At 35.5% G+C, this 20,284-nt stretch overlaps 1 protein-coding gene across 1 annotated transcript in view; it reads left to right on the top strand.

Annotated features, from left to right (window-relative positions):
* kst (spectrin beta chain, non-erythrocytic 5 kst) overlaps nucleotides 1-20,284 on the top strand; it is a 687,893-nt gene that overhangs the window by 372,633 nt on the left and 294,976 nt on the right. Inside the window, exons 44-45 of the mRNA XM_090398802.1 lie at nucleotides 5,474-5,653; nucleotides 18,889-19,092. Of these exons, the coding sequence (XP_090254928.1) occupies nucleotides 5,474-5,653; nucleotides 18,889-19,092 (384 nt within the window). The remainder of the gene's footprint in view (nucleotides 1-5,473; nucleotides 5,654-18,888; nucleotides 19,093-20,284) is intronic.

Raw genomic sequence — 20,284 nt, 5'->3', positions numbered from 1 at the left:
TCCCCAAACACCTCTTGCTCACTTACAGTCAGTCTCTCCTCCCCATCATCAACTGCTCTTAATCTCTCCATGAAGTCACATTCACAAGATTGAAAGATCTTTATGAACTGCTCATTAAGTATCTCCACCACACATTCTGCAACAGCTGTCTTTATACCATTTCCTCCAATCAATGTCATCCTTCCATAATCATTCTTTCTTTTGCTGGCTACATATCGAAAGAACTCCCTAGGATTCTTTTTTTAGCTTCATTAGCTAACTGCTGTTCATACCTCTCTTTAGCTACTCTCACCAACCAAGTTACCCTCCTTGCCTGGTCTTTGTAGACCTCATGAAATTGGTTACTTCCACTTCTCTTATGCTGCCTCCACAATGCCCATTTTCTCTGTATTGCATGCTTAATCTCTTTATTCATCCATCTCACACCTACCTTATTTAACCTTCTCACCCGTGGTATACATTTAGACATTGCATCCACTAAATATTTTTTGAAAATCCCCAAGCTGCATTGATCTCTTTTCCAGCTAACTCCTCATTCCATGCTACACCTGCAAGCTGTCTCCTGAGCTCTTCATAATCACCCCCCTTGTAGTTCCACATATACTCTATTTTCACAGGGGTCCTTGCACTGCTGGCAACCACCTAAGTAATCACCTCATGGTCACTTTCACCAATTGGTGGATGATTTGATACCTCATTGATAATTACATCCTCCGATGAGATGACCAAATCCAAGACCCTTAATCCTCTTGTGCCCTCTGTTACATACTGTCTGAGGTAGTTATCCCTCAAAAACTCAAGAAACTCATTTTCTTTACTTCCAGTTGCTATCTCTTCATTCCAGTCTATATTGCCATAATTAAAATCACCCATAATGTGATCACCCTTTTCTTATTTGCTTGGCTTATTTGACTATACATTTCACTATCACCACCATCCACATTACCAGGTCTATAACAACATCCCACCAAGTATTTGATTCTATTCACCTCTATCTCACACCATACTGCCTCAAAACCACTGGCCCCATTTCCCTCTTGCATCTCTACCTTGTATGGACATAACTCTTTCTCTATCATCAATAGCACCCCCCTTCCCTTTTTACCCCTTCTATCCTCACGAAACACATCATACCTTTCCATCTCTATTCCTGTCAGGATGTCATCCTCATCTAACCATGTCTCACTTATTCCGACAATATCTGGGTGCACAGACGCAATTAGTGCAACCATTTCATCCGCCTTGTTTCTTATACTTCTAGCATTGGTATACAAACACAACAACTCATTTCTGGATCTACAGCTAGTTCCACTGATCCCACTCACTCGATATGATCTCTCCATGCTGGACTGGGGCTATTTCCCTTTCTGCTTCTTCATTTTAGAACCCTTTGCAATTCCATCTGTTTCCTTTTGATCCCTGATCATCCCATTACTTTCCTGCCTACACATGCTCTCACCTCCTCTTGGAGCATCCACCTTTCTCACGCTGTGTACCCCTGTCCACCCTGAGCCTCCTTGTTTCCCTGCTCCTCTTACACACCCATTCTCTCATTTTATATACTCATACCACTCACTTCCCCATTCATTTCCACTCCTTCAATCTCTCCTGTCTTACTCTCCTGCTCTTCCACATCACTCCCCTCTCGATCTGATTCATTCTCTCTATTCACTTCTCCACTTTCCAGCAGCAGTCTCTCCAAGCGACTCGCACCATAACCACTCAAATGCAGTCCATTGCTCCCATACAGCTCACTTCGTCCCTCAAACTCATTCCACACATTAACAAACTGTACTCCCATCTCCTCACACATTTCATCCAGAATATCATTCATAATCCTTGCTGTCCGCCTCATTTCACCACAATCATACCTAGGCAACACACTGACCACCCTTCCTGTCACACTATTCTCCTTTATCTTTCCAAGCAGTCTCCTGACATTCATTTTGACATGCTCTTTGTTCTCTCTCAAATCATTTGTACCAATTAATACAATTAACTCTTTTGCTCGTTCCCGCCTAATATTCAATGCCTCAATCACTCTACTCATTTTACCGCCTGGAAAACACACCTTGTGCATTTTATCCTCTAGCACACCTTTAATAATGGAGTCGCCATACAATGCCACTCGCTCATCTTTTGTTAACTCTTTCATGCCATCATGATTTATTTTAATAGTTTTGACCTGAATTCTCTTAATTTCATTCCGCATCCATTTCATTTCTTGCTTCATCCAATCCAATTCACCTTCCGAACCTCGCGACACATTCACTCTATCATTAAATCTTTCTAACTTTCTAACTCTCGACCCCCTCTTCTCACTTTCCCTCTCATTCATCCTTCTTTGTTTCCATACTTTCGGTCCAACATACGTCCAACTTTCACTATCATTCTTCTCACTTTCACTCTCATATATCTTTCTTTGTTTCCGTACTTTCGGACTAACATGCGTCCAACTTTCGCTATCATTCTTCTCACTTTTACTGTCATTCATCTTTCTTTGGTTCAGTACTTTCGTTCCAACATGCGTCCAACTTTCGCCATCAGTCATTCTTTTTTCGCTATCATTCATTCTTTCGATTTTTTTTACTTGCGATTTCTGCATCACGCCATTTCTACTTTCATTCGTTCTCTCAATTTCATTTCTTTCCGCTCACTTTCGTCCCTTTTAACATCCGTTACGGTGGTCAAATCGCTCTTTTTCTTTTTTCCTGATTTTTAAAAATTTTACCTGTCTTTTTCACCATCCTTCTCTTTCAAACGTGCACTCGCGACACAATCGGTACTAGCACTTTCTGTCATCAACTTCATATTCGCATTCATCAATTCCTCATTCAGGTCATATTTCGCACACACCCTTCTTCCATCCGCACTAAACATCCACAAATCATTTATGTAATCGAAGGAATACATATAACAGACCTCACATTTAACAAACCGACTGAAATTCAAATTAAAATCATGGAATGACAATGCCGCCGCCATTGTTTTTTTTTTTTTTCACTGCAGGTTACTAGGTCTAATATTAATGTTTTCGTATTTAGTTTAAGCAAGAAAAAAAACCCCACACTAATAATATCGGTAGCGTACAACGTTTACAGCCGCTCTTACTTAAACAATTACGCATATATACTTAATTATTCCTAGTAAAACTTATCTGAATCAGGAGCTCTTCAAAACACGTCCGTAGCGCTTGACCCACTAGCGCCCTATCCCAATCTAATATTGGTTTCCATCCTCTTGCTGCCCAAGTATATTTATGTATGTCTTTATGTTTATAGAAAGAATTAATTATTATAAGATTATTATAAACTACAAAGTCAATCAATTTTTTACCATTTCTGTTTAGAGCATGTTCTCCATGTATTCCTATATTATTATTAATTTTCATGTTTCCATTTAAGTCTCCTGCTAAAATTATGTAATCATTTTTATTTATTTTATTATATATGTTTTATAGCTGATTATAAAAATCAATATTATCCTGTTCTCTTCCTTCTTCTGGGGCATATAAACCAATTATTGTTAAATAGCCTCTATTTATTTTTATTCTAGCTTCTATTATTCTTTCATTCCATAATTTATAATGTTTTAACTGTTTTGAAAGGGAGTTATGAATCCAAATCATGACTCCTGCTTGTGCTCTTTGGTCTGTCGACTCCACTGTATATCACATTAAAATTTTCAGTTCTCATAGTTCCTTTTAATTTCTTTTTTGTTTCAGTGATTACTGCTATTTTAAAATTTCTTTCATTTAATAACTGGTCTAATTCTATTTCTTTATATGCTATTCCTCTTGCATTCCAGTTTGCTATGTGTATTATATTTTGTCGTTTCCATTTTCATTTTCCCTTTTCCATTCCAGGGTCATTTCCCATAGATTCAATCCAATTATCTTTTTCTGTCAGCTTACAAGTAGGATCATGTTCTCCATGTCAGGGGACTAGCCTGACGATGGAATAGGTCAGTGGTTGGGCTGCTACCTTAAGGCTTCTGAACTAGCCTTCTTCCGAATTTAAACCCATAGGAGGAATAGGGTATATTGAAGGGGAAAGAGTAGATTATAGAAGAAATATAGTAAGATTTATAGAGAGGGCATAGTTGTAAGGCCAGAAATGAAAAGACCCCATGGCCCTTGAGTACTCTAATAGCATAAGGGTCATAAAGTAAGAAGAGTTAGCTGATAAGGCCTTATAGGAAAGATTAAAGTAAGTGGATCTTCCTCAAAGTAGAAGGAGAGGAGAGCTAGGGATCCATGGGGAGTGCCGCTTCCCTTACAATCAAAATGATTGCCCCTTATGGCCCTATTGGTCCACGAGTCCTTATTCAGTATATTCAGACCACCCCACCATGTACACACACACACACACACACACACACACACACACACACACACACACACACACACACACACACGGTGGGCTCCCCTATCCGCCACCCAGGGGACACTCTCTAGGGGTTACAGGGATCCCCTGAGAGACTATTTTTATAGATTTTTTAAATCAAGGTGCAACAATGAAAAAAAAATAAATATTGTGAAACTTAAAAAACCTAAAAAGCACCCTACAAAGAAAAAGACCAGATCTGAGAAAAAGTTATCAAGCATTACTCTACAACATAATAATGCTATATTGCATACCACTCACCAGATTGTCCATGAAATTTTAAAGTTTGTTTGGACAATAATTACATGGCCTAGCCAAAATTGAACTTGACTTATTTATTTGGTCTCCTAAAGATTCACATATGTATATTATTTTAATACTGATGAGGAACTGTCACCAAACGTCTGATTTAAAGGTCAATCAGGCATTTTTCCAAATTCTGTTTCAAAACTGTTAAAATTGTATCTTGTATCAGAGGTATGACTGAGCATAGATAACTAGCAGTTTCAAATATCTGTATATTAAATTTATTTTGCTTTGCATTGCTTTTTTTCTTTAGCTTATAATGGACTAAGGATTTTTTTTCAGCATTTTATTAACTTCATACAATGGTTTTTGTATTTTTATTTATTTTTTACATAGTCCAGAAATTCAGCTCTAGAGACCAAACACAATTTTTTCAAGCTGCTTCAGGACTCTAATAAGAGGAGCAGTAGTTTCACACCTGGTGATGAAATTCATTTCTCACCAAAAGAGACATCCGTGTCTATGCTGGGATTCACACTTGCATCCAGTTAGTTGGAGAGTGAATACACTAACCACTTGGCCAACCAGGATGGCTCTTTGCCCCACTTTTGTAAATTTCCATTATTTGAAGAATTAAGAAATAATTATATTTGATGTAGCTTGGCATCTGTGTTTATTAAAAAAAAATGTGTGAACTTTTTAATTGTATTTGTAAAAGTATATGCATTAGATTTTGATATTTGCAAATTAGGTATGTTTACAAGTTAGGTATGTTAATAATTTTTAATGATTCTTCTAGTCTCGTGTTTCTCAAATATTCATGATTAAATTTTCTCTTTTAGCTACAAGTCCTAATTGATGATAGTGCACGACTGCAAGCAGCTTATCCTGGTGGAAATGCTGAACACATCTTAGAACAACAAAATATAGTAGTTGAAAACTGGAATGCTTTAAGAGACCGAGCTCATCAACGTAAAGAAGAGCTTGATGCTTCATATGGGCTTCAGAAATTCTTAGCTTCGGTATGTTTTTTTTTAATAAACTTTTTTTTTAATTTAAAAGAAGAGAGAGAACTTATAAAAGAAAAAGACGAGAGATCAACAAATTCCAATTAAACATTCAATATTGTATACTCATGAATTTTATCAAAATGCTAAAAGTAAGCATATATAAAGAGTAATTTCCAGGAACTGCATAAGCCAATTCTGTTCTTTGGACATGAGTTAATAAGTAACATCTTTTTTTGTTCCCATTGTCACAAGAATGCCAAATATTTTTGGAGTCACTCTTTTACTTCATAGTTGTGGCACTTGATTAACCACTGCCCTGGTATATTTGAATGGCATGTTTGTTTAAATTGAAGCTAAAGGCATATGACTCAGAATATTATTTCTGATGGACTGGATTGTATTTAATTAATACAATATACACTTGGTATATCATACCTGTAGACTGGTCTTCTACTCTTCTTTCCTCTACTCTCTCTTACTTCTTACTCCCCCCCCCCCCCTCCAGTGCTATTAGAGTAATTCGAAGGCGAGGGGGTGACTCTTTCCTCTCAAACTATAGTTTCCACTATATACTAAAAAAAAGGCAAGCCTAATTGTCTTAAGGTTGCAGCCCCACCACTAGGATACTTATCGTCAAGCTAGTCACTTGACATAGGGAAATAAATATTACTTTCAAGTCTCAACGAAAACCCAAACCGGACAGAAAACATGGGAAAGGTCCACAAACTGGAAAAGGTTAAGAAACTTTAGAAAAAGAAAAACCTAGTGAAATATGCTGCATGGAACATTAGAAGCATAGCACATAAAGAAAAGAATTAGATAAAATTTTAAATGTTGAAAATATTAAAAATATAAAATTTAAATGCCGGCTGGGGCGTTGCCCGGTTAAACAAGGCCCCCGTTGTTTTCGCCAGGGAACCAGGGCGAACAGCGAAAAGTCAGCTACTGGAACAAATCTGAAAACAAACCCCAACTGAACATCACCAGAGTTAAAGATCGGTACTATCAACATAAGAATCCTGAATGGCAAAGAAATGGAGCTAGCTGAGGAATTAGATAAGGATCGACATAATAGGGGTGACTGAAACAAAAAAGACAAAAACTGGTGAGATCTTTCTGAGCAATAAATACAAAATGTTATATTCAGGCAATGACAATCAAGGTAAAGAAGGAGTAGCCATGGTATTCAACACAAAATGCGAGGCTAATCTTCTTGAATGGCAGGCAGTCTCAAGTAGAGTGATGTGGGCAAATATGAGAATGGAGAACTGGACAATGAAACTTATTTGTGTCTATGGTCCCACAGAAGGTTCTACTAAAGTAGAAGTGGAGGAATTTTTGATGCTTTAGAAAAAGCAACTGACACAATGAAAAATGAAAAGTTGGTCCTTGTTGGGGATCTAAATAGCAGAGTAGGAAATGATTGTGAGACATACAAAAATATTTTGGGAAAATTTGGAGAAAAGAGCAAAGCTAATAATAATGGCAAATATCTGTTGGGATTTCTGCTCAGGACATGGACTGGTTATTACTAACACCATGTTCCAACATAAAAATGTGCACAAATTCACATGGAGAGAAGAGGCAAGGAATAAGAAACGTCTCATTGACTATGTTATTGTTGATAGCGATGTTTTCTCCCTGGTGCAGGACACCAGAGTGTACAGAGGATTTGAAATTGGAAGTGATCACTATTTAGTCTTGAGCAGGATAAAATTGAATTTCATATTGAAAAGAATAACATGTAAGAAAGTTTTAAAGCGAATAAAAGTTGAGCAGCTCTCAGATGTGAACTGTAGACTAAAATACACAAAGATTATTGAAGAAAAAATGAAAGAGTTTGAAAACAGGAATCAAACCTTGGAGATTCAGTGGCAAACTCTGAAGAAAACATTGATTGATTCTGCCAGAGAGGCATATGGTGAGATTATTTGCAAGGATAAAAAAATCAGAACTCCCTGGTGGACACAGGAAGTTAAAGAGGCAGTGAAGGAAAAGAAGAAAGCATATCAAAAGTTCCTGTCAAATAAGTCAGCTTGTGCTCTTAGAGAATACAGAGACAAATGCAAGAATGCTAAACACTGTGAAAAACTAGCTAAACAAAAGTCATGGGAGGAGTTTGGCAAGAATATAGAAAATAAATATCAAGAAGGTGGCAAAATATTCTGGAGGTTGTTGAAGAAGCTTAGGAATGGAGGAAAGAGTGCTGTAAAAGGAGTTAGAGATTATTATTATTACTATTATTACGGGCAACTCCAGGGAGTCATTAGACTCATCGAGGGAGGCCCCAAATCATATTCATCACAACTATTCGACATTCATACAGTATCTATCATACCTCGCCTTAAACTCATTCACTGTCACAGCATCCACCACAGACTCAGGGAGCGCATTCCACTCATTCACTACTCTAAACGTAAAGAACCCAGCTCTAACACCTTTACTAACCACACTTATTCCCATTTTCCATGGATGTCCCCTAGTCCTCCCACAACCAGCCCTGTTCTCAAAAATATCTTCTGAATTAATTTTATAGAAACCCTTCAGTAATTTGAATGTCTCAATCATATCTCCCCTCCTCCGCCTATCAACCAATTTTTGCAACCCACAAATCCTCAACCTGTTCTCATAAGGTTCATTCCACAGACCTGCTATCATCTTGGTCTCTCGCCTCTGGATCCTCTCCACCTCCTCCCCATCAAGAAGAAACTTAGGTGACCAAATCTGAGCACAGTAGTCGAGATAGGGTCTTATCAAGGCTCGATACAGAGGAACAATAACCTGCTTGTCTCTGCTTGTCAACGTATTCTTCAGCAACCAAGTGATTTGATGAGCTGATTTGGCCACTTTTGCAATGTGTCCCCTAAATTTCAATTCCTTATCCACCAACACTCCTAAATCTCGTGCCTCATCAATTTCCTGGAGCACGGTTCCACCAATGCAGTAAACTGCCGCCAATCTTTTCACCCCAAAATGCATAACCTTACATTTTGCTAAATTAAATTGACATCCATTCTCCTTAGCCCAGACCTCCAATCTATCCAAATCATCCTGCAAAATTTTGACATCATCTGCATTCACTATTGCCCTACCCAACTTCCATCATCCGCAAACAAATGAACTGTTCCTCTCAGATCCTTTCCTATATCATTTATGAACAAATTAAACAGCAATGGTCCAAGAACAGATCCTTGTGGCACACCACTAGTAACAGGTTTGTTGACTCTACTCCTGAGTAAACCACTCTCTGATATCTCTCCGTCAACCACCCTCCTATCCATCTCACCAACCCTATGTCCATCCCCATATGCTGCAATTTACTGATTAGAATTCCATGTGGTATCCTGTCAAAGGTATTAGCAAGGTCCAGTAGAATCACTGTAAACCCATTACCCTTATCCAGTTCAGCCGTCACTGTGTTATAATACGTGAGCAAGTTACTGAGGCATGACCTACCCTTCACAAAACCATGCTGTCCCCGATACAGTATCCCATTTTCTTCTATCCAATCTTGTATTTTCCTCTTGACTATTTTCTCTAAGACCTTGATAATGATTCCTGTTATGCTGATTGGCCAGTAATTTTCAACAGCAGCCTTGGAACCACCTTTGTGCAGCGGAACTATTTTCCCCTCTTTCCACCCCCTTGGGACTGACCCATTCCTGAGGCTCAAATTAAACAAAATGGTCAAGGGCACTGACAATTCTTTAGCCGCTTCACGTACGACACGAGCTGGTATACCATCCAATCCCACAGATGTATTGACATTGAGGTTCTGTAATAGACTAGTTACCTCTACTTCATTCATCACAATTCCAGTATAAGCTGTTGGTTCTTCCATTCCTGCAGATGATAAAGGGATGACATGAAAACGGGAGAAAAAGATATCCTTGAAGTATGGAGTAATTACTTTGAAAAACTGCTAAATGAAACAAGCAGTGATGATAGCACAGTGGTGAAAAACACTGACCAGGCATGCAATCAATAATACATATCCATACTTGAAGTAGAAAAAGCCATCAAAGGCTTGAAATGTGAAAAGGCAGCAGGGGTAGATGATATTCGACCAGAAATGCTGAAGTATAAGAGTCTTACAGTGGCTGCACTGCATAGTTCAGAAAGCCTGGACAGAGGGACGAATTCCAGATGATTGGAGTAGAGCTCTCATAGTACCCATATATAAAAAGGGAAATAAAACTGAATGTGAGAATTACAGAGGTATTTCCCTACTGAGTGTTCCTGGGAAGATCTATGCAAGTATACTTGAGAAACGATTGAGAAGAATTGTGGAAGAAAAGCTTGGTGAAGAACAAGCTGGATTCAGGCCAAATAGAGGCTGTCAGGATCAGGTCTTCACTTTATGACAAATAGTCGAGAAAGCATGGGAATATAACAGAGATCTGTATTTAAGTTTTGTCGATTTGGAAAAGGCATATGACAAGGTGCCAAGAGAGAAGCTATTCAATACGCTACAGTTATATGGTGTTAATGGGGCATTATATCAAGTAATACTTAGTCTTTATTTGAGTTGTAAGTCAGCAGTTAGAATTGAAGGAAGTACAGGAAGATGGTTTAATGTTAAATCTGGTGTGAGACAAGGATGTACATTATCCCCTCTGTTATTCATTATCTATATGGATCGCATTATGAAAGAAAGTGGTATTAAACATGATATCAAAATTGTAGGTGTTAATGTCAGCTCTTTGCTTTATGAGGATGATGTTATACTTCTAAATAAATCCACTACAAGTCTGCAAGATTCTCTGACTAAATTGAATAGCTGTTGTAATAGATTTGGTATGAAGGTCAGCAATAAAAAGACAAAGACAATGAAAATAGGCAAAATCATTGAAAATGTCAACTGTGTTGCGAATGGAGAACCTGTGGAACAAGTGAAACATTTCAGCTACTTAGGTACGATTTTTACTGAAGATGGTAAATTAAATATAGAAATAGACAACAGAATCAGCAAAGCTGGTATGGTAGGAAGTCAATTGAATAAATTCATATGGAATAAGAGAGAAATTAGTCACAACACTAAATTAGCTGTATACAAGACGGTGTTCAAACCAATTTTAACTTATGGATCTGAGAGCTGGGTCAGAAGTAAAACACTTGACCAAAGACTAGAGACCGCAGATATGAGAGTCCTCAGAAAGATTATAGGCATGAACAGATGGCATCAATGGCAATATCATATTAAAAACGAGGATAATAGGAAAGAACTTGGCATTGTCAACATCCAGGAATGCGTTAGCAGAGCTGATCTCAGGTGGTATGGTCACTTAAACAGAATGGGCGAAGAAAAATTAGCAAAACAAGTGTTCTCTGCCAGGTTGGTAGCAGAACGACCCAGAGGAAGACCAAGATATAGGTGGATTGATATGGTACAAAGTGCCTTAGATGATAGAAATATAAGATCTGATAATGTTGGAGTCTTGACAAGTAACAGACTGATTTGGCGGAAAATTGTAGATAGGAAGTTAGTAATGATGTAATTTTTTTCATGTAGTACTGTCATATCCTGTACACCCCTTGAGGGTACATGGCAGGAATTTGATGATGATGCCGAAAATATAGAAATTGCAGTTCTTACAGAAACAAAAAAGAAACTTAAAGGAACAAAAGATACAGCTAATTACAAAATCATGTATAGTGAAATGGACAAACAAATACATGCAAAAGCTGGTATAATGATTTGGATCCATAATTCAATTAAAGCAAAAATAACTCATTATACTCATCATTTCATGGAATGAAAGAATATTAGAAGTGCGATTAAAATTAAATAAAGAAAATTTAACAGTTGTTGGAGTGTTTGCCCCTGAAGAAGAAGAAGAAAATGATTACTTTTACAAAGAGTTACAAGGGATATATGAAAAATTAAATAAAACAGACCATATAATTATAGCCAGAGATCTTAATGCCAGAATAGGAATGAATAAAATTAACGATATACAAAAATTTGGAGAACCAAGAGTAAACAAAAATGGAAAGCAGCTCGTTGATTATACAATATATAATAATTTAAAAATAATGAATACATTTTACAAACATAAAAATATACATAAATAGACATGGTGTGCAAGAGGACAAAAATCGATAATAGACTACTTTATAGCTCATGAAAAAGTTGCAAACCTCTTCCTAGTTGTTAAGGTTAGAAGAGTGCTAGAAATCGACACAGATCACTATTTAGTGCAGGCAAAACTAAGGTTTCCACCAAACTGGCTACAAAAAATAAAAAAAAATAAACAAACTAGAGGAACAAAATTAATTGCAAAGTTAAGACTACTAAATGATATAAGAAATTTATACCAATAGAAGATTAAAGCGACTTAGAAAAAATGCACAAAAATGAAGACATTGAGAAAGAATGGAATAATGTTAAAGAAATTATTACATCAGCAGCATATAAAAGTCTAGGAACAAACAAAAAATATCATAAAAATAAAAAATTACATATATGGGACAATGAAATAAAAACAATAACTAAAAATAGAAAGCTGGCTTTTAAAAGATGGTTAAGTAACAAAAATCGATCTTCTGTTAGAAAGTGAAGAAGAATTACAAGAGATAACCAGCTGCGTTTTTGGAACATTAAAAAAAATATGGATTATACATAAACCTACAAAAAAACAATGATAACCTCAAAATCACATATTGAATTCTTAAAGATACAAATTGGCAATAAACAAATCGAGAATGTAAACAAGTTCACTTATCTAGAAAGCACGTTGAGTCAAGATGGTCGCTCAAAAACCGACATTAAATACCGAATTGCTAAGGCAACCATGGCCCTACAAAAGTTAAAACCATTGCGGGAAGATAATAGAATAGCAATCGCAACCAGAGTAAGACTAATTGACGCCTTGGTGAATTCTATCCTCTCGTATAATTGTGAGGCCTGGACTTTATTGAGGGAAGATAAGAGGAGACCTGTCTATTGAAATGAAAACTTACAGAAGACTTTTGAGAATTCCCTATACCACTCATGAAACCAATGAAAATATCCAAAAACTGATTGATTCAATAGACAGGAGAAAAAGGGAAATATTCTGACAGTCATCAGAAGAAGACAGACAGATGAAATGGTTTGGACATGTGGAGAGGGCTAATGGCATTCCAAAGCAAGCACTAGAAGTAATCGTTCCGGGATCAAGGGTTAGGGGCCAACCTTGATTAAAATGGACTGATAACATCAAAAAATGGACAGATTCCTCCCTTTTTCAACTGACATCAAGAACAAGAGACCGAGATGATTGGAGGAGGCTAACAAAGCATACCGCCTACCAGCCATGAGTGACCCAACAGTCCATTTAGGACTACGGGAGAGAAGAAGAATATAAATCAGGAAGATGAAATTGAATATAAAATAAGATGAGTAATAGCCAAAAGAGAAACCAGAAAGAGACACAGAGAAAGCTGGGAAAAATTTGTGTCATATCTGGAAAATGACATATACAAAATAAGACCAATGTATACTACAAAATGCTAAAACACATGAATGTGGATATAAAAGAAACTGTAAATATAAATTGTGAAATAGATGTAAAAGAATTCTTGGATTACTTTACAGATCTTTGGATGGATAATACTGGCATCAAAAATAATTGCACAATACTTTAAATAATATAATAACAATGGCAAATCAGCAGAAGATGGGATAAATTCTGAACTGTAAAAATTTGCTGGAAAAAAATTTCATCAAAGATTATTAAAATTTTTAAACAAAATATATACAAATGGACAAATACCAATAGAATGAAATACAAGTATAGTAACACACCTATATTTAAAAAAAGGGGATAAAACAAAACTTGCTAACTACAGAGGTATTAGTTTATTGAATACATGCTACAAGATGTATAGTAGAATACTTAATGAAAAACTGAAAATATACAGTGAAAAAATGTTATTAGAATGTCAAAATGGATTTCGAAAAGGACACTCTACAATGGATGCAGCTTTCTATTTAAAACTGCTTATTGAAAAAAGAGGATAATTTAATTTAGATTCTATAAACAAAACTCATCTTTTGTTTATAGATTACGAAAAAGTAAAAAGATATATACTGTTTGATATATTACAAAGAATAAATATACCTAATATTTTACTATATGCAATATTGAATATATACAAAGATAATGAAATAAAAATAAATTTAAAAATGTCTGAAAAACCATCTATAAAGCAAGGAGTAATACAGGGATGCCTCTGTCTCTAACAATTTTCAATATTTACATTAATGAAATATTAATACAGTGGAACACCTTAAACAATTCAGGTATAGAAATTTCCCAGAATAACAAAATAATATGCTATTCTTTGCAGATGATCAGGTAATAATATCAGATAAGGAAGACAATTTATAAAGAGCAATATATAATTTAAACATTATAGTAGAATAGTTTAGAATGAAAATTTCCATAGATAAAACTTAAACAATACCATTTTCTGGACAAACTCCAGTTAGAAGTAAAATAGTTATTAATAATAAAATAATAGAACAGATAAATACTTTCAGTTATCTTGGATGTGAAATATCATTTGAAGGAGAAAAAGACAAAATTAAAAACTTCAAAATTTTTACAGATTATAAGCCTGATAAATAGAACACTCAATCCAAATATAGTACAAAAAGAAACATGCTTGAAAATATATAACACTTTAGCACTGCCCATATTATTATATGGCAGTGAAATTTGGGCAATAAACAAACAAGAAAAACAAAGAATAAAAACACGTGAAATGAGATTTATGAGAAGAACTGCAAAAACTAAACAATTATAAACAAAAATTATAACATGTAAACCATGTTATAATATAAAATGGCCAACACCTGATATCCCAAACAAATACTAAAATAAAAGCCAAAATTGGAAAGAAAAGGCAGGGTAGACCTAAAAAAAAGGATTATGGATGGATAATGAGACCGGAACAGATCAATATGGTCTATATCCGTAATTAACATTATGATGATTATGATATTTAATTATTTAATAATTATATAATTTTAACAATTTAATTAAATTTGTTAAATTAACTTTTTTTATGTTTGTGATCATAGAAGAAATTATTTAAATAATTTTCTTACCCCCAACTTTGACTATAGCACTGTTGTAAATGGTTGTTATAACAATGAAGAAAACTCGAAAACGGAGACTGTGAAAGGTTCAGACTTTGTGCTGTTTACCCTGACACAAAACTCTGGGCATTCATACAGGAACTTGATGGCAGCTAATAGTTGGCCATCCACTCCATACTCCTGTACTACTTGCCAAAGCTTATCCCGAGGAACCCAGTCATATCCCTTCTCCAAGTCCACAAAACATGTGTAGACATTCTTGGCATATTCCCAAGAGTTCTCAAAGACTTGCCTTAAAGTAAAGATTTGGTCAGTTGTGCTTCTACCAGAACGAAAGCCACATTGTTCTTCCTAGAACTTTGACTCAACTATGCTCCTGCACAGTCTTTCCAAGCACTTAGCATACACTTTCCCAGGCAGGCTGAGCAGAGAGATGCCACGATAGTTACTGCAATCCTTCTGGTCTCCCTTCTTAAAGACTGGTATTATTATGCCTGTCTACCATTGCTTTCGTGCTCGCCAAGATATCCAAGCAGCTTGACATATTCAAGTCAGCCAGAGAACACGTCTCGATTTAAGGCTTTTAGCATTTCGGGCCGAATTTCATCATAGCCAGCAGCCTTGCCCGATTTTAGCAAATTTTCTTGCTAAATGGACCTCTTCTGCTGTGAGACTAGTCATTGCCCCGATCTGCACCTCTTGGATGTCCACAACTGCTGGGCCACCTGGGTTAAGAAGGCTCTCAAAGTATTCCCTCCATCTGTGGAGGATATCCTTCTCAGTTGTTAAAAGTGCACCATCAGAGGCCTATACTATTAATGACTTCCAAAAAAATTAGTATGTTATTCCACTCAGGATGTTACTTTTAATCTGTCTAGCTACCTACTATGTACAAATCCATCTGACCTTGGAATACTGCTATCGTATTTAGGGTGGTGTACCTAAAATGCCTGTAAAATTTTTTGATGCTGTCCATACGAGAACTGTTTGGCTGATTAATCATCCCTCTCTTACAGATCTCCTTTAAAGTTGATATCTCATAGATGATCAGTTTCTGTATTGTTTCTTTTCTACAGATATTTCCGTTGTTACTGTTCATCAGAACTGGGTATTCATCATACTTCCAATTTCTGCTGAACCTACAGTAATTTGAGCATCAACTTTCCAACATCTTTATATAGTTGAAATGCTGACTCACAGAATATACTATTTCTATTCATCTTTCATTCCATCAACCTCAGTTTTGTGATTGGCTTTCCTCATAAAATGTTCCCCCAGGACTACAACCTCCAGCTCTTCAGAGAATGTTAACAGATTACTTTGCTGTTATCCCTAGCCCCCATGTCTGCGTCTGTGTTCACTGGGCATCTACAGACGCCGTATGGTCACTCCAATGCTCAATGATGTTCCACACTAGGCCTTGCCATGTAGTCCTGTTGTTTGCCCTTCTGGCAGCCTCAACTCTCTGAAGATCAGTCACTCCACACACGCCATCCATCCATCTCATTGATGGTCTACCCCTGCCTCTTTTTCCAGGAACTTTACCTTCTATTACTGTTCTGAGAAGTCCTCCTTCCATCCTTTCTATGTGTCCAAAATATTTTAATTTTCTTCTGTCATTATCCTTAAGAAGCCTTAAAGTTCTGCTAATCTTTTCTAACACCCATTCATTTGTACTCCTTTCAGTGTATGATATCCTCAACAGCCTTCTGTAACACCACATCTCAAAAGAAGATATCCATTTCTTATCTGACTTCTTTAGGTTCCAAGTCTCGCATCCATAAGTTGCTGTTGGAAAAACAACTGCATCCAAAATCCTCAACTTTGTTCCCATGGAGATAGATCCATCCTTCCAGATTTTAGACAGGTCTCTGACTGTTGTTTTAGCCATTCCTAACCTTTTTCTGACATCTTCTGAACAGCAATTCTTCACATTAATAATGGATCCCAGGTACTGAAACTTGCTGACTTCCTCAATTCTTTCTTCATTAAGATACATTTGTTTCTCAAGAGCTTCTCTGTTTGTTTTTCCTTTGAGAGCCATGATCTTCGTCTTGCTAGAATTGAGTTGAAGTCCTCTGTTATTACTGATCTTGTTAGCTTTGTCAAGAATTAGTCCTAGTTCTTCCATGTCATTACAAAGGAGTACTGTATCATCAGCGTACCTCAGATTACTGATCAATCTACCTCCTATCGTAATTCCTGTCCTGAGCTCATCCAATACTTCACGCATGATGTCCTCTGCATATATACTAAACAAGTGAGGAGAAAGTAAACATCCTTGCCTAACTCCTTTTCCAACTTGAAGCCAGTCAGTCAATCCAACACCTGTTCTAGCCCCCAAACAGCATTTATTTGCTATAGGCTTTATGACTTCTCATGTATGGTAGTGATATTAATACTCTCACTTTAACACACTACTAAGAAGTGCTGACTGACGTCCCCATCGACATAATACTGTTCTAAAGAAAATTCACTGTATCAAACTGTTTGCTATAACTAATCATTCCTGTAGTACTTCTCTGTTAGTGAGAGTTGACTATACAACTATTCCAATGATATTAGTAGTATCCCTATACAACATTGATGCTACTGATGTCTAGCATTTATAAAATGATTTGAATAGGCTGGACATGTGAGCAAATGATAATGGCTGTCAATTCAGTGTGAGTAAGTGTAAAGTTGTGCATTTTATCTTGATGAGATTTCTGGCTTATTATATTGATGGGATTATGCTACATGAAAATGATGAGGCTCTGGATCTTGAAGTTAGTATCTTCTTTCTCTCTCTCAATATATCCTTGTGGATAAGAATTTGAACTTCAGAGTTGACATTGCATAAATTGCAAATACAACCCAGAGGATAAATTGCAATATTGAAATGAATATTTGCATGTAAAGATAAAAAGTATTTTACTTCTTTACAAGGCTTTGATATGGCATCTGGGCTACTGTGTGTAGATTTGGTATCCTGGGTTTGAAGGGGATAAAGAAGCTGTGGAAAGGATGCAAAGAAAAGTAATAAGGATGATATCAATATTATGGAATGTAGATTATAAAGACAGAGCTGAGAGTATGTGGACTTGCAGACACTAGTAAAGAGGAGAAAGAGGAATGATATGATTGAGGTCTATAAATTTCTGAATGAGTGTTATAGGATATTCTGATGAAATTTTTTGCTATATGGAAGGTGGGGACAGAACATAGGGACATCATGGATGCTAAGTTTGTGTGCAGTCAAGAAAGGGGTAAGAGCTAGATTTTTCTTTCACATAGTGGTGACTGAGTAGAATATAAATTAAAGATGCCAAGAAATTATATTCTTGGTTTAATCCTTTATCCAAGTGTTTGCATGTGAAGTATCTTCACAACTTGGGCTACTTGTATATCGAGGCTATTGACATCAAGTGTCTTAGTATCCTATAATGCAGATCACCCACACCCTGTTGGATGTGTATAATACTATCCATTATGGGAAGGACCACTAACTAGACCAGTTTCAATTTTTATTGAGGTTTCATCAGTGGGAGCCAAATCCAGAAGTGATACAAAGGTTGAATTAATGCAGACGTCATGAGGTCATTAGCCTCTTTATATAAGTAGCTCAGTTGTGAAGATATTTCACATACAAACATTGTTTCCTGACACTTGGATAAAGGATTAAACTAAGAATATAATTTCTTGGTATCTTTAATTTATAGCATAAGCAAGTGAAAAAAACTTTTGACTGAGTGGAATGGTTTGCCTGCTGAAGTAGTGAGTGTATTTAGTTTGCAATGTGGATGATGTATGGCCTCTCTTCAACTTCCCTCAACAAAGATGTTGAGTTTGGCTTTAAAAGACAGCATTAAACAGTTAATAAAATGAATATTATCATATGCATGTGATAATGATGCATTTCTTATGGCTGCATTCATTGTGAAAAGCAAAAAAATCATTCTACTGCTGTAATCTGACTTAGCTATTATCTTGGTTGGTTGCATAACCATTTTTATACATTTCTATTGTTTATGCTAGTTTTCTGTAATATATTTTTTGATGGTGGTGTAGTATTCATAATAATGGGAATGTAGATATCGTTAAACATCTTTCTTTACTATTTTTTTTTTTTGCATTAATAATGTACTGATTTGCTTATAACTTAAATGTTTACCTTTAGGCTCGAGATCTAGAAAATTGGGCCTTAGGCCTTTGCTCAACTTTAAAGACTGAAGAAAAAGTTAGAGATTTGGCCGGTGCACAGACATTGAAAGATGAAAATGAACAGTTAAAAGCAGAGATAGAAGCTCGGGAAGAAAACTTTAAAACTGCTGTGCAGTTAGGGGAGGATCTGATTCAGTCAGAGCACTATGCAAGTGAGGAGGTAATATTAATTATGAAATAATAATAATTGCATAGATTTTTATGTGTTATTCTGTTCAGACATTTCAAGTAAGCATTATACTTTTTTAATAATAAATTATGTTGATTAAAATTTTAATTTTGAATTTTTAAATTTTCATTATTAATTTTTATTTGAATTTTGAATTATTTTGAATTTTCATTAATTTAAATACAAAATGGCTCGTATTTAAAAGTACAGTGCCTGGTCCAAATTAAATAGACCCTTATTTGCACTACAAAAAAAAAAAAAAAAAAAAAAAAAAAAAAAAAAAAAAAAAAAAACGTTTATTTCAATGATTCAGTAATGCATAATTTATACAGGTGATGGTTGCTGGCTAGTAGTGACATTATTAAAACTTAATTGATTTTCCATAATGTTTTAATGTGTGCATCATTAGATTAACTTTGTAATTTTTTGTGTTATTGCAGCATATTTTTTTTGCGCAATTATTCTTAGAAATGTCGATTTTCTATTCTTTTTTTTTATGCAATAAATCCTTTCTGTATGTTCCTTAGGGTTTGTATGGTCATTTATATGCCTCTTAAGATAGCACTATAATTAATGTAGATAGTACAAGAATTGTGTGTTAATTTTTATTTAATCATTATGTTTAATTTGAATGTGTTGAGTCAACAATTACATCAGTGGATGTTTCATTTTCCTCTTAACATTTTAGGCTCAATATTTCATGCGTTTGTCTCCTTAACATCTAACAGCCTAACCAAACTTAGTCTTATCTAGACAGTCAAAAAATTGGATCTTACAAATTTTTTATGTGAATTCTGTTCATATTTCAACTAGTAATAATGGTCCAATTTATGTCACATTCAATGGTGATCAAAGGGATGATGGGAGTTAACCTTATGATAATAACTCCTCCGATATATAGCTTAGCTACCAAAAAATGTGTATATTTTGATCTACAAATTTTATATTAAAAAACGTTTTCAGTGAAGACATTGCTTTATCACTTGTTTAGAGTTAGAATTTTTCTGATAATGAGCCTTAATATGCTCATTGTCAGATGTTTAACCTGCTGGTGGCAGCTATGTGTCAGATTTTTTGTGTTACAAAGTAATACTATAATACTTATTTTTTTAAAATAGGTGATCAAAGTTTAGATTTAAAATATGCACTGATATTGCATTTCAATAAAAATGATATAAAAATC

The sequence above is a fragment of the Typopeltis vanoorti genome, chromosome 10 (assembly GCF_054136105.1).
Source record: "Typopeltis vanoorti isolate ZY-2024b chromosome 10, IOZ_Tvanoo_1.0, whole genome shotgun sequence".
NCBI classification, from domain to species: domain Eukaryota; kingdom Metazoa; phylum Arthropoda; class Arachnida; order Uropygi; family Thelyphonidae; genus Typopeltis; species Typopeltis vanoorti.
The sequence above is the reverse complement of the archived record's forward strand: the minus strand, read 5'-3'. Positions and strand labels throughout refer to the sequence as shown.